Source organism: Macrobrachium rosenbergii, chromosome 14, assembly GCF_040412425.1.
Source record: "Macrobrachium rosenbergii isolate ZJJX-2024 chromosome 14, ASM4041242v1, whole genome shotgun sequence".
NCBI lineage: Eukaryota > Metazoa > Arthropoda > Malacostraca > Decapoda > Palaemonidae > Macrobrachium > Macrobrachium rosenbergii.
Genome location: NC_089754.1, coordinates 583,114 through 596,794, shown reverse-complemented (window position 1 = coordinate 596,794; position 13,681 = coordinate 583,114). Strand labels below are relative to the sequence as shown.

Here is a 13,681-nt window from a genome sequence, read left to right as displayed (position 1 = left end):
GAAGACAGGAAGATGCTGCTCCGAGATGCGGCAGGTGAATAAAGACAGGAAGATGAAGACAGGAAGATGCAGCTTATGCGGCAGGTATAAGACAGGAAGATGCTGCCTGAGATGCAGGTGCAGTTGAATGATGCTGCTTCGAGATGGTAGGAATTGAAGACAGGAAGATGCTGCTTCGAGATGCAGCAGGTGCATGAAGATAGGAAGATTTCAGCGAGATGCGCGGGTGCGAAGATAGGAAGATGCTGCTTCAAGATGACAGGTGCATGAAGACGGAAGATGCTGCTTCGAGATGCGACAGGTGCACGAAGACCTGAAGATGCTGCTTGAGATGCAGAAGACAGGTGAGATACAAAAAGTGAAGACAGGAAGATGCTGCTTGATACAGAGATGCAGCAGGTGCATGAAGATGAAGACAAGAAGATGCTGGCTTCAGATGCAGCGGTGCATGAGAACAGAAAGATCCTGCGCCGAGATTTTAGCAGGGTGCATGAAGACAGGAAGATGCTGCTTCAAGATGTGACAGCAGGTGCATGAAGACAGGAAGATGCCGCTTCGAGATGCAGCAGGTGCATGAACGAAGATGCGCTCAGGATGCGCGAGATGTGCATGAAGACAGGAAGATGCGGTTTGAGATGCCAGGTGCATGAAGACAGGAAGATGCTGCTTCATATGAGGATGAAGACAGAAAGAGCAGGTGCATGAAGACAGAATATGCCGCTTCGAGATGCAGCAGGTGCTACTTGAGATGCAGGACAGATGATCTTCGAGATGCAACAGGTGCAGAAAACTCGGAAGATGCTGCTTCATAAAGATGCTGGCTTGAGATGTAGGTGTAAAAGACAGGAAGATGTTGCTTCAGAGGCAACAGGTGCAAAGACAGGAAGATGCTGCTTCGAGATGCAGCAGGTGCATGAAGACAGGAAGATGCTGCTTCGAGATGCGGCAGGTGCATGAAGACAGGAAGATGCTGCCGAGATGCGAAAAAGGAAGACAGGAAGATGCTGCAGGTGCATGACGATAGAAGATGCTGCTTGAGATGCGGCAGGTGCACAAAGACAGGAAGATGCTGCTTGAGGCAGCAGGTGCATGAAGATTATGGAAGATGCTGCTTGAGATGCAGCAGGTGCATGAAGACAGGAAGATGCTGCTGAGATGCAGCAGGTGCATGGACAGAAGATGCTTCGAGATGCAGCAGGTGCATGAAGACAGGAAGATGCTGCTTCGAGATGCGGCAGGCGAAGACGTAAAGATGCTGCAGATACGGCAGGCATGAAGACAGGAAGATGCTGCTTCGAGAAGCAGCAGGTGCATGAAGAAGACAGGAAGATGCTGCTTCGAGATGCAGCAGGTGCATCGAAGACAGGAAGATGCTGCTTCGAGATGCAGCAGGTGTGCATGAAGACAGGAAGATGCTGCTTCCCGAGATGCAGCAGGTGCATGAAGACAGGAAGATGCTGCTTCAAGATGCGGCAGGTGCATGAAGACAGGAAGATGCTGCTTCAGATGACAGGTGCATGAAGACAGGAAGATGCTGCTTTGAGATGCGACAGGTGCTGAAGATAGGAAGATGCTGCTTCGAGATACGGCAGGTGCATGAAGACAGGAAGATGCATGCAGCAGGTGCATGAACAGGAAGATGCTGCTTGAGATGCAGCAGGTGCATGAAGACAGGAAGATGCTGCTTCGAGATGCAGCAGGTGCATGAAGACAGGAAGATGCTGCCGAGATACGGCAGGTGCATGAAGACAGGAAGATGCTGCTTCGAGATGCAGCAGGTGCATGAAGACAGAAGATGCTGCTTCGGAGATGCGGCAGGTGCATGAAGACAGAAAGATGCTGCTTCGAGATGCAGCAGGTGCATGAAGACAGGAAGATGCTGCTTCGAGATGGCAGGTGCATGAAGACAGGAAGATGCTGCTTCGAGAGATGCGGCAGGTGCATGAAGACAGGAAGATGCTGCTTGAGATGCGGCAGGTGCATGAAGACAGGAAGATGCTGCTTGAGATGCAGCAGGTGCATGAAGACAGGAAGATGCCGCTTCGAGATGCACAGCGTGCATGAAGACAGGAAGATGCTGCTTCGAGATGCAGCAGGTGCATGAAGACAGGAAGATGCTGCTTCGAGATGCGGCAGGTGAAGACAGATGCTGAGATGATGAAGACTGCTGCTTCGAGATGCCGCAGGTGCATGAAGACAGGAAGATGCTGCTTCGAGATGCGGCAGGTGCATGAAGACAGGAAGATGCTGCTTGAGATGCAGCAGGACAAGAAGATGCAAGATGAAGACAGGAAGATCCTGCTCTTGAGATGCAGCAGGTGCATGAAGACAGGAAGATGCTGCTTCGAGATGCAGCAGGTGCATGAAGACAGGAAGATGCTGCTTCGAGATGCAGCAGGTGCATGAAGACAGGAAGATGCAGCAGGTTGAAGACGAGATGCGATGCAGGACAGGAAGATGCTGCTTGAGAGATGAAGGTGCATGAAGACAGGAAGATGCTGCTTCGAGATGCAGCAGGTGCATGAAGACAGGAAGATGCTGCTTCAAGATGCAGGCAGGTGCATGAAGACAGGAAGATGCTGCTTGAGATGCGGCAGGTGCATGAAGACAGGAAGATGCTGCTTCGAGATGCAGCAGGTGCATGAAGACAGGAAGATGCTGCTTCGAGATGGAGACAGCAGGTGCATGAAGACAGGAAGATGCTGCTTGAGATGCAGCAGGTGCATGAAGACAGGAAGATGCTGCTTCGAGATGCAGGCAGGTGCATGAAGACAGGAAGATGCTGCTTGAGATGCAGCAGGTGCATGAAGACAGGAAGATGTTGCTTCGAGATGCAGCAGGTGCATGAAGACAGGAAGATGCTGCTTCAAGATGCGACAGGTGCATGAAGACAGGAAGATGCTGCTTCGAGATGCAGCAGGTGCATGAAGACAGGAAGATGCTGCTTCGAGATGCAGAAGACAGGTGCATGAAGACAGGAAGATGCTGCTTCGAGATGCAGCAGGTGCATGAAGACAGGAAGATGCTGCTTCGAGATGCAGCAGGTGCATGAAGACAGGAAGATGCCTGCTTCGAGATGCGATCAGGTGCATGAAGACAGGAAGATGCTGCTTCGAGATGAAGACAGGAAGATGCTGGAGATGCAGGTGCATGAAGACAGGAAGATGTTGAGATGGCAGGTGCATGAAGACAGGAAGATGCTTGAAGAGATGCAGCAGGTGCATGAAGACAGGAAGATGTTGCTTGAGACAGCAGGTGAAGACAGGAAGATGCTGCTTGAGATGCAGCAGGTGCATGAAGACAGGAAGATGCTGCTTCGAGATGCAGCAGGTGCATGAAGACAGGAAGATGCTGCTTCGAGATGCAGCAGGTGCATGAAGACAGGAAGATGCTGCTTGAGATGCAGCAGGTGCATGAAGACAGGAAGATGCTGCTTCGAGATGCAGCAGTGCATGAAGACAGATGAAGATGCTGCTTGAAGACAGAGATGCGGCAGGTGCATGAAGACAGGAAGATGCTGCTTGAGATGCGACAGGTGCATGAAGACAGGAAGATGCTGCTTCGAGATGCAGGTGCATGAAGACAGGAAGATGCTGCTTCGAGATGCAGCAGGTGCATGAAGACAGGAAGATGCTGCTTGAGATGCAGCAGGTGCATGAAGACAGGAAGATGCTGCTTCGAGATGCAGCAGGTGCATGAAGACAGGAAGATGCTGCTTCAAGATGCAGCAGGTGCATGAAGACAGGAAGATGCTGCTTCGAGATGCAGCAGGTGCATGAAGACAGGAAGATGCTGCTTGAGATGCGAGGTGCATGAAGACAGGAAGATGCTGCTTCGAGATACAGCAGGTGCATGAAGACAGGAAGATGCTGCTTCGAGAAGATGCATGAAGACAGGAAGATGCTGCTTCGAGATGGCAGGTGCATGAAGACAGGAAGATGCTGCTTGAGATGCAGCAGGTGCATGAAGACAGGAAGATGCTGCTTCGAGATGCAGCAGGTGCATGAAGACAGGAAGATGCTGCTTCAGAGATGCAGCAGGTGCATGAAGACAGGAAGATGCTGCTTCGAGATGGCAGGTGCATGAAGACAGGAAGATGCTGGAAGCATGAAGACAGGAAGATGCAGGTGCATGAAGAGATGCTTCGAGATGGAGCAGGTGCATGAAGACAGGAAGATGCTGCTTCGAGATGCAGCAGGTGCATGAAGACAGGAAGATGCTGCTTCGAGATGCATGAGCAGGTGCATGAAGGTGCACAGGAAGATGCTGCTTCGAGATGCAGCAGGTGCATGAAGACAGGAAGATGCTGCTTCGAGATGCAGCAGGTGCATGAAGACAGGAAGATGCTGCTGATGCTGCATGAAGACAGGAAGATGCTGCTTGAGATGCAGCAGGTGCATGAAGACAGGAAGATGCTTCGAGATGCAGAGGTGCATGAAGACAGGAAGATGCTGCAGAGATGCAGCAGGTGCATGAAGACAGCATGCGGCAGGTGCATGAAGACAGGAAGATGCTGCTTCGAGATGCGGCAGGTGCATGAAGACAGGAAGATGCTGCTTCGAGATGCGGCAGGTGCATGAAGACAGGAAGATGCTGCTTCGAGATGCAGCAGGTGCATGAAGACAGGAAGATGCTGCTTCGAGATGCAGCAGGTGCATGAAGACAGGAAGATGCTGCTTCGAGATGCAGCAGGTGCATGAAGACAGGAAGATGCTGCTTCGAGATGCAGGTGCATGAAGACAGGTGCAGATGAAGAAGACGTAAAGATGCTGCTTCGAGATGCGACAGGAAGATGCTGCTTCGAGATGCAGCAGGTGCATGAAGACAGGAAGATGCTGCTTCGAGATGGCAGGTGCATGAAGACAGGAAGATGCTGCTTCGAGATGCAGCAGGTGCATGAAGACAGGAAGATGCTGCTTCGAGATGCAGCAGGTGCATGAAGACAGAAGATGCTGCTTCGAGAAGATGCTGAAGACAGGAAGATGCTGCTTCGAGATGCAGCAGGTGCATGAAGACAGGAAGATGCTGCTTCGAGATGCAGCAGGTGCATGAAGACAGGAAGATGCTGCTTCGAGATGCAGCAGGTGCATGAAGACAGGAAGATGCTGCTTCGAGATGCAGCAGGTGCATGAAGACAGGAAGATGCTGCTTCGAGATGCAGCAGGAAGACAGGAAGATGCATGAAGACAGGAAGATGCTGCTTCGAGATGCAGCAGGTGCATGAAGACAGGAAGATGCTGCTTCGAGATGCAGGTGCATGAAGACAGGGAAGATGCTGCTTCGAGATGAAGACAGGAAGATGCTGCTTCGAGATGCAGCAGGTGCATGAAGACAGGAAGATGCCTCTTCGAGATGCAGCAGGTGCATGAAGACAGGAAGATGCTGCTTCAAGATGCAGCAGGTGCATGAAGACAGGAAGATGTTGCTTTGAGAGGCAGCAGGTGCATGAAGACAGGAAGATGCTGCTTCGAGATGCATCAGGTGCATAAAGACAGGAAGATGCTGCTTCGAGATGCAGCAGAAGACAGGAAGATGCTGCTTCGAGATGCAGCAGGTGCATGAAGACAGGAAGATGCTGCTTCGAGATGCGGCAGGTGCATGAAGACAGGAAGATGCTGCTTCGAGATGCGGCAGGTGCATGAAGACAGGAAGATGCTGCTTCGAGATGCGGCAGGTGCATGAAGACAGGAAGATGCTGCTTCGAGATGCGGCAGGTGCATGAAGACAGGAAGATGCTGCTTCGAGCAGGTGCATGAAGACAGGAAGATGCATGACAGGAAGATGCTGAAGATGAAGATGCTGCTTCGAGATGCGGCAGGTGAAGACATGAGATGCAGCAGAGGAAGATGCTGCTTCGAGATGCAGAAGAAGATGCTGCTTCGAGATGCAGCAGGTGCATGAAGACAGGAAGATGCTGCTTCGAGATGCAGCAGGTGCATGAAGAACAGGAAGATGCTGCTTCGAGATGCAGCAGGTGCATGAAGACAGGAAGATGCTGCTTCGAGATGCAGCAGGTGCATGAAGACAGGAAGATGCTGCTTCAGGTGCATGAAGACAGGAAGATGCTGCTTCGAGATGCAGGGTGCATGAAGACAGGAAGATGCTGCTTCGAGATGCAGCAGGTGCATGAAGACAGGAAGATGCTGCTTCGAGATGCAGCAGGTGCATGAAGACAGGAAGATGCTGCTTCGAGATGCAGCAGGTGCATGAAGACAGGAAGATGCTGCTTCGAGATGCAGCAGGTGCATGAAGACAGGAAGATGCTGCTTGAGATGCAGGCATGAAGACAGGAAGATGCTGCTTCGAGATGCAGCAGGTGCATGAAGACAGGAAGATGCTGCTTCGAGATGCAGCAGGTGCATGAAGACAGGAAGATGCTGCTTCGAGATGCAGGTGCAGAAGACAGGAAGATGCTGCTTCGAGATGCAGCAGGTGATGAAGACAGGAAGATGCTGCTTCGAGATGCAGCAGGTGCATGAAGACAGGAAGATGCTGCTTCGAGATGCAGCAGGTGCATGAAGACAGGAAGATGCTGCTTCGAGATGCAGCAGGTGCATGAAGACAGGAAGATGCTGCTTCGAGATGCGGCAGGTGCATGCAGGCAGGTGCATGAAGACAGGAAGATGCTGCTTCGAGATGCGACAGGTGCACGAAGACAGGAAGATGCTGCTTCGAGATGCAGCAGGTGCATGAAGACAGGAAGATGCTGCTGAAGACAGGAAGATGCGAGATGCAGCAGGTGCATGAAGACAGGAAGATGCTGCTTCGAGATGCAGCAGGTGCAAGAAGACAGGAAGATGCTGCTTCGAGATGCAGCAGCAGGTGCATGAAGAGATGCAGGAAGATGCTGCTTCGAGATGCAGCAGGTGCATGAAGAAGATGGAAGATGCTGCTTCGAAGATGCTGCAGGTGCAGGTGCATGAAGACAGGAAGATGCTGCTTCGAGATGCAGCAGGTGCATGAAGACAGGAAGATGCTGCTTCGAGATGCAGCAGGTGCATGAAGACAGGAAGATGCTGCTTCGAGATGCAGCAGGTGCATGAAGACAGGAAGATGCTGCAAGACAGGAAGATGCTGCTTCGAGATGCAGCAGGTGCATGAAGACAGGAAGATGCTGCTTCGAGATGCAGCAGGTGCATGAAGACAGGAAGATGCTGCTTCGAGATGCAGCAGGTGCATGAAGACAGGAAGATGCTGCTTCGAGATGCAGGGTGCATGAAGACAGGAAGATGCTGCTTCGAGATGCAGCAGGTGCATGAAGACAGGAAGATGCTGCTTCGAGATGCGGCAGGTGCATGAAGACAGGAAGATGCATGAAGATGAAGACAGGAAGATGCTGCTTCGAGATGCGGCAGGTGCAGGAAGAGGAAGATGCTGCTTCGAGATGCAGCAGGTGCATGAAGACAGGAAGATGCTGCTTCGAGATGCAGCAGGTGCATGAAGACAGGAAGATGCTGCTTCGAGATGCAGGTGCATGAAGACAGGAAGATGCTGCTTCGAGATGCAGCAGGTGCATGAAGACAGGAAGATGCTGCTTCGAGATGCAGCAGGTGCATGAAGACAGGAAGATGCTGCTTCGAGATGCAGCAGGTGCATGAAGACAGGAAGATGCTGCTTCGAGATGATGAAGACAGGAAGATGCTGCTTGAGATGCAGCAGGTGCAAGACAGGAAGATGCTGCTTCGAGATGATGCATGAAGGAAGATGGCTGCAGATGAAGACAGACAGAAGATGCTGCTTCGAGATGCAGCAGGTGCATGAAGACAGGAAGATGCTGCTTCGAGATGCGGCAGGTGCATGAAGACAGGAAGATGCTGCTTCGAGATGCAGCAGGTGCATGAAGACAGGAAGATGCTGCTTCGAGATGCAGCAGGTGCATGAAGACAGGAAGATGCAGATGCAAGGTGCATGAAGACAGGAAGATGCTGCTTCGAGATGCAGCAGGTGCATGAAGACAGGAAGATGCTGCTTGCGACAGGTGCACGAAGACAAGGAAGATGCTGCTTCGAGATGCGTGCATGAAGACAGGAAGATGCTGCTTCGAGATGCAGCAGGTGCATGAAGACAGGAAGATGCTGCTTCGAGATGCAGAAGAAGAGGGAAGATGCTGCTTCGAGATGCAGCAGGTGCATGAAGACAGGAAGATGCTGCTTCGAGGTGCATGAAGACAGCCGCTTCGGATGCAGGTGATGAAGACAGGAAGATGCTGCTTCGAGATGCAGCAGGTGCATGAAGACAGGAAGATGCTGCTTCGAGATGCAGCAGGTGCATGAAGACAGAAGATGCTGCTTCGAGATGCAGCAGGTGCAAGATGCTGCTTCGAGATGCGGCAGGTGCATGAAGACAGGAAGATGCTGCTTCGAGATGCAGAAGACAAGATGCAGATGAAGACATGAAGACAGGAAGATGCTGCTTCGAGATGCAGCAGGTGCATGAAGACAGGAAGATGCTGCTTCGAGGCAGCAGGTGCATGAAGACAGGAAGATGCTGCTTCGAGATGCGCAGATGAAGACAGGAAGATGCTGCTTCGAGATGCAGCAGGTGCATGAAGACAGGAAGATGCTGCTTCGAGATGCAGCAGGTGCATGAAGACAGGTGCTTCGAGATGCGACAGGTGCATGAAGGAAGATGCTGCTTCGAGATGCATGAAGACAGGAAGATGGTGAGATGCAGCAGGTGCATGAAGACAGGAAGATGCTGCTTCGAGATGCAGCAGGTGCACGAAGACAGGAAGATGAAGAGGTGCATGAAGACAGGAAGATGCTGCTTCGAGATGCGGCAGGTGCAGGTGCTGCTTCGAGATGCGGCAGGTGCATGAAGACAGGAAGATGCTGCTTCGAGATGCGGCAGGTGCATGAAGACAGGAAGATGCTGCTTCGAGATGCAGGTGCAGAAGACAGGAAGATGCTTGCTTCGAGATGCAGCAGGTGCATGAAGACAGGAAGATGCTGCTTCGAGATGCAGCAGGTGCATGAAGACAGGAAGATGCTGCTTCGAGATGCGGCAGGTGCATGAAGACAGGAAGATGCTGCTTCGAGATGCGGCAGGTGCATGAAGACAGGAAGATGCTGCTTCGAGATGCGGCAGGTGCACGAAGACAGGAAGATGCTGCTTCGAGATGCAGCAGGTGCATGAAGACAGGAAGATGCTGCTTCGAGATGCGGCAGGTGCACGAAGACAGGAAGATGCTGCTTCGAGATGCGCAGGTGCATGAAGGTGAAGATGCACGAGAGAGGTGCATGAAGACAGAAGATGCGGCAGGTGCATCAGGAAGATGCGGCTTCGAGATGCGGCAGGTGCATGAAGACAGGAAGATGCTGCTTGAGATGCGGCAGGTGCATGAAGACAGGAAGATGCTGCTTCGAGATGCAGGTGCATGAAGATGCTGCTTGAGACAGGTGCACGAAGAGGTGCAGGAAGATGCTGCTTCGAGATGCGGATGCTGCTTCGAGATAGGTGCATGACAGGAAGATGCTGCTTTAGATGCGGCAGGTGCATGAAGACAGGAAGATGCTGCTTCGAGATGCCAGGAAGATGTTGCTTGGTGCATGAAGACAGGAAGATGCTGCTTCGAGATGCGGCAGGTGCACGAAGACAGGAAGATGCTGCTTCGAGATCTGCAGGTGCAAGATGACGACAGGTGCAGATGCTGCTTCGAGATGCGGCAGGTGCATGATGCTGCTTGAGATGCTGCATGAAGACAGGAAGATGCTGCTTCGAGATTTATTGCACGAAGACAGGAAGATGCTGCTTCGAGATATGGCAGGTGCATGACGACAGGAAGATGCTGCTTCGAGATCACGGCAGGTGCACGAAGACAGGAAGATGCTGCTTCGAGATGCGGCAGGTGCATGAAGACAGGAAGATGCTGCTTCGAAGATGCTGCTTTATCTATTGCAGCAGGTGCATGAAGACAGGAAGATGCTGCTTCGAGATCGGCAGGTGCACGAAGACAGGAAGATGCTGCTTCGAGATATGCACCTGGATCTCTTTCTCTGGTCTCACTGTCTTAAAGGGCGGCTTTTGCCATGCGTAGTCTGCTTTGGATACAAATGACATGCTGAACACTCCTTTATTTATTAGTTTTTATATCTGTTTATCTATTTCCTTTTTCAGAATCAATTTTTTCGAATGTAAATTTTATCGCCTTTATTCATTCCCATAAAAAGTTTTATTTTTCTGACAAGATTTTTGAGTTTTTTTTTTTTTTTTTTTTTTTTTTTTTTACAAAACTGGACAAGCAGTTGGATCAAACAATCATTTGTGTATATTCATCAAACACTGTATTACAAAAAAGTGGATTTTGGCTCTCCAAATATATGGTACAATCTTTCCGAAGGACGGACAAATCTACTTTGCTGTCTAAACTGTACAAGCACCTGATAGCCAGGAGGTTATGTGTATGCTTATAACCATCGTAACATCAGCCAGGCTGCAGCCTTCCTTGAAAAACAAGGATAAACAATGTAGAAAAAAAAACAGAGTAAACCACGAAATGAAACCGATGTGAGCCTGCTAATCAAAAGATCATTTGCAGCCACTTTAAACGTCTAAGTTCCAGTGAGTCAACACCTGATTAGGGAAATCTTTCCATGATTTTACCACAGTCGGAGCAATACTTCTGGAAAGTTGTGTGTTGTTGAACGTCATAAACTAAAAGGGAAGAGGGTTGAAGTAACCAGAAATCTGACACTGTGACGTGTATTGTACAGAATGAAGAGATGGAAAATGACATGTTTTTCAAAAATTAATCTGTGGTCAAGAATGACAGTTACAGTATTAAATGAGTTGCACATTGTTAAAGGTCAACTGTCAATGAAAAGCTCTGGATGGAGGAGCCTAATGTCCTGGGCCTGCTGACATTCATGCCTCGAGTTTTGTTATTTTTAAACTTTAGTCCTGATTTTACCTAAATTAGAGGAGGCGATCAATGCAGAGAGAGAGAGAAGCATCATCCATGTAACCAACAAACTTGTTCTCTTGTCCCAGCTGCATGTTTTACATATATATTATAAGTCTTGCTCGTCTAAGAACATTTCCACAAGGAGCAACTTCTAAGAAATACTCGCCCTCTGAGTTTGAAAACTGTGACGTTGTGATCAGCGCAGAAAAAAAACAGCACCACAGACAAGACCAATTACTTGAACTTTGTGACCCCCCAATCAATGAAGTCTGTACAATTCTGGAAACTGAGAAGAGCATCAAATGCACTCTGGCTCTGTTGAAAGCCACCCTGTTGAGTAGCAAACAGATAAACATTCCTAGCGCAGGCGTTCCAATGCTTTGCACGACGTTCAAAACCTTGAAACACCACTGGACTTGGAGAAACTGACTGGTGACAGGCAGGGCATGGTCTGCCACTGGTAATGGAGTATCGTTATCAGTTCTACAGAATGTGGAAAACCCCTTCTAAATAACATGGAAAAAATGTAACAAGTAACTTGGGAGCTAATTTATCAGCAGTCTTCACAAGACACAATGGAAAAATACAATTTTGGTCTACACACACACCCATCAAAATGCTATTGATTTTCATTTTAATGAATTACGTTCCAGCGTATTATGTTCCTTTTTTTAAGGCCAATATTTTGTTTGGCAGGAATATGAGAACATTGTCAAAATAGCATTTGACTTCTGATTGATCAATGTATATTGAACTGAATCTTTTAAAAATGTTTGCTTGCATAATACCGATTGTATTGGCCTAATCCTTCTCCGAGTGGCCCCTGCATTGACCTCCTTCATAAGATACTATAAAAAAAAGTAGTAAAATTAGAATTAGTTAGTAACCCTGTATTTTGGTCTACAATGACTCTTGCACATTATATAAGCAAGTTACCTCGAAGTCTTCTTTCCTGTGAGCGTAGTCACCAGAGACTTTGTTCCATCTTTCTTCATCAGTTAGAGAAAGAATGAGACTCATATTAGAGAAGATTCCATCTGGGGAGAATCTTGGAGGTCGGATACATTTCTGAGGAAAGCTCCACCACCATTCTTTCCTCATGACAAGCACCTCTTCGGCGCTTCCTATACCCTATCGTTTTCTCAGAATCTTTCCTTCAAAGAAGTTGTGTCATGATTATGAACTCAAAAGTGATCTGGTATGCCTCCATCTGTTGTAGTAAGTAATAACACCAAAAGCCCTGTCCAAGTTCTTTTGCTTTTCATAACTCGACCATAAACCACCCTCCCAGGCGGCCTCCCACCCCCGCAAAAAAAGAAAGGGAAGAAAATCATTAATGATTGTTTTAATACATGAAAGTTGAAGGCAAAGTGTCTTTTTTTTCTCCAACTCACTTTGGTGGTTCTGATCTCTTTCCATTTCTTTCAAAGAAATTGTAGAATTGAGAACAAAAATCCCAACAAATCCTAGTTGGATTAAAAGATTAACGTTCATAAAGAGTATGTTATTAGGTGTCATTGTCCTTCTCAGAGCACAGGACTGCGCGGACATACAACTTCAGGGTGCCAGAAGGAGCGGCTTCTACGATATCAGACCTAACAGGTAAGTTCACCTTGTACGCTGTAAAGAAGTCAACACTTCATCTCGGAATATGTTAATAATAATAGGACGATGTGAGAAAATTGTTAAAATGAGCTTAATAATATAAATGTTGGTCAGAACAAATTTGACGAGCTTTCAAATGAAGGCATTTTATTATACTGTGTGGCACCTTTGCTTTCCAGAGCTGGAGATCCCGTGAATGTCCTCTGCGACCTCCAGACGAACGGAGGAGGCTGGACCGTCTTTCTGAACCATGACATCCAAATGGCGGCCGTCAGCTTTAACAGGTCTTGGCTGGATTACAAGAAAGGCTTTGGCGAGCAAAGTTCTGGATTCTGGCTTGGTAAGGAAGCGTGTTCCCGTTGAGAATTTCAGTTTTCTGTAAAAGGAAACTATTGCGCCGGTTTTGTCTGTCCGTCCGCACGTTTTTCTGTCCGCACTTTTTCTGTCCGCCCTCAGATCTTAAAAACTACTGAGGAGGCTAGAGGGCTGCAAATTGGTATGTTGATCATCCATCCTCCAGTCCTCAAACATACCAAGCTGCAGCCCTCTAGCCTCCTCAGTAGCTTTTATTTCATTTAAGGTTATAAAGTTAGCCATAATCGTGCTTCTGGCAACGATATAGGATAGGCCACCACCGGCCGTGGCTCATACAGCATTATACCAAGACCACCTAAAGATAGATCTATTTTCGGTGGCCTTGATTATACATCGTAGCGGCTGTACAGAAAACTCGATTTTTTACTCGTTTACTTTTCGTACCAAAATCTGCATTGGAGTTTCTGCAAATACTCTGATGCTGCCCTGTAAGATCTGCCGAAATAGAAGTGTCCCACTCTATATATTTGGCAAGTCAGAGAAGGAGAGAAAATGATTCAGAGCTCTGAGCCTTAGAGGCATAAAACTTTTTCTGAACCTACGACGTCATCTTCTCAGATTTCTGAAAACTTGACAAATGGAAGTAAATCAGCTTTAGAAAAGTCATATATCAATTAATCTCTCCTTTTCTTTGCTAAACCTCCCACTTTCTGGTACGGCCACTTTCAGTTTTTATGACCTCCTCCTCCTCCTCCTCCTCCTCCTCCTCCTCCTCCTCCTCCTCCTCCTCCTCCTCCTCCTCCTCCTCCTCCTCCTCCTCCTCCTACCTGTCTGTAATGACCAAATGGTGTTCCCTTT

General features: G+C 48.7%; 1 protein-coding gene across 1 annotated transcript in view; it reads left to right on the top strand.

Moving 5' to 3' along the window:
• Positions 1-13,681, top strand: part of LOC136845684 (fibrinogen-like protein A) — a 66,241-nt gene that overhangs the window by 42,798 nt on the left and 9,762 nt on the right. Inside the window, exons 4-5 of the mRNA XM_067115830.1 lie at positions 12,434-12,505; positions 12,688-12,848. Coding sequence (XP_066971931.1) covers positions 12,434-12,505; positions 12,688-12,848 — 233 coding nt within the window. The remainder of the gene's footprint in view (positions 1-12,433; positions 12,506-12,687; positions 12,849-13,681) is intronic.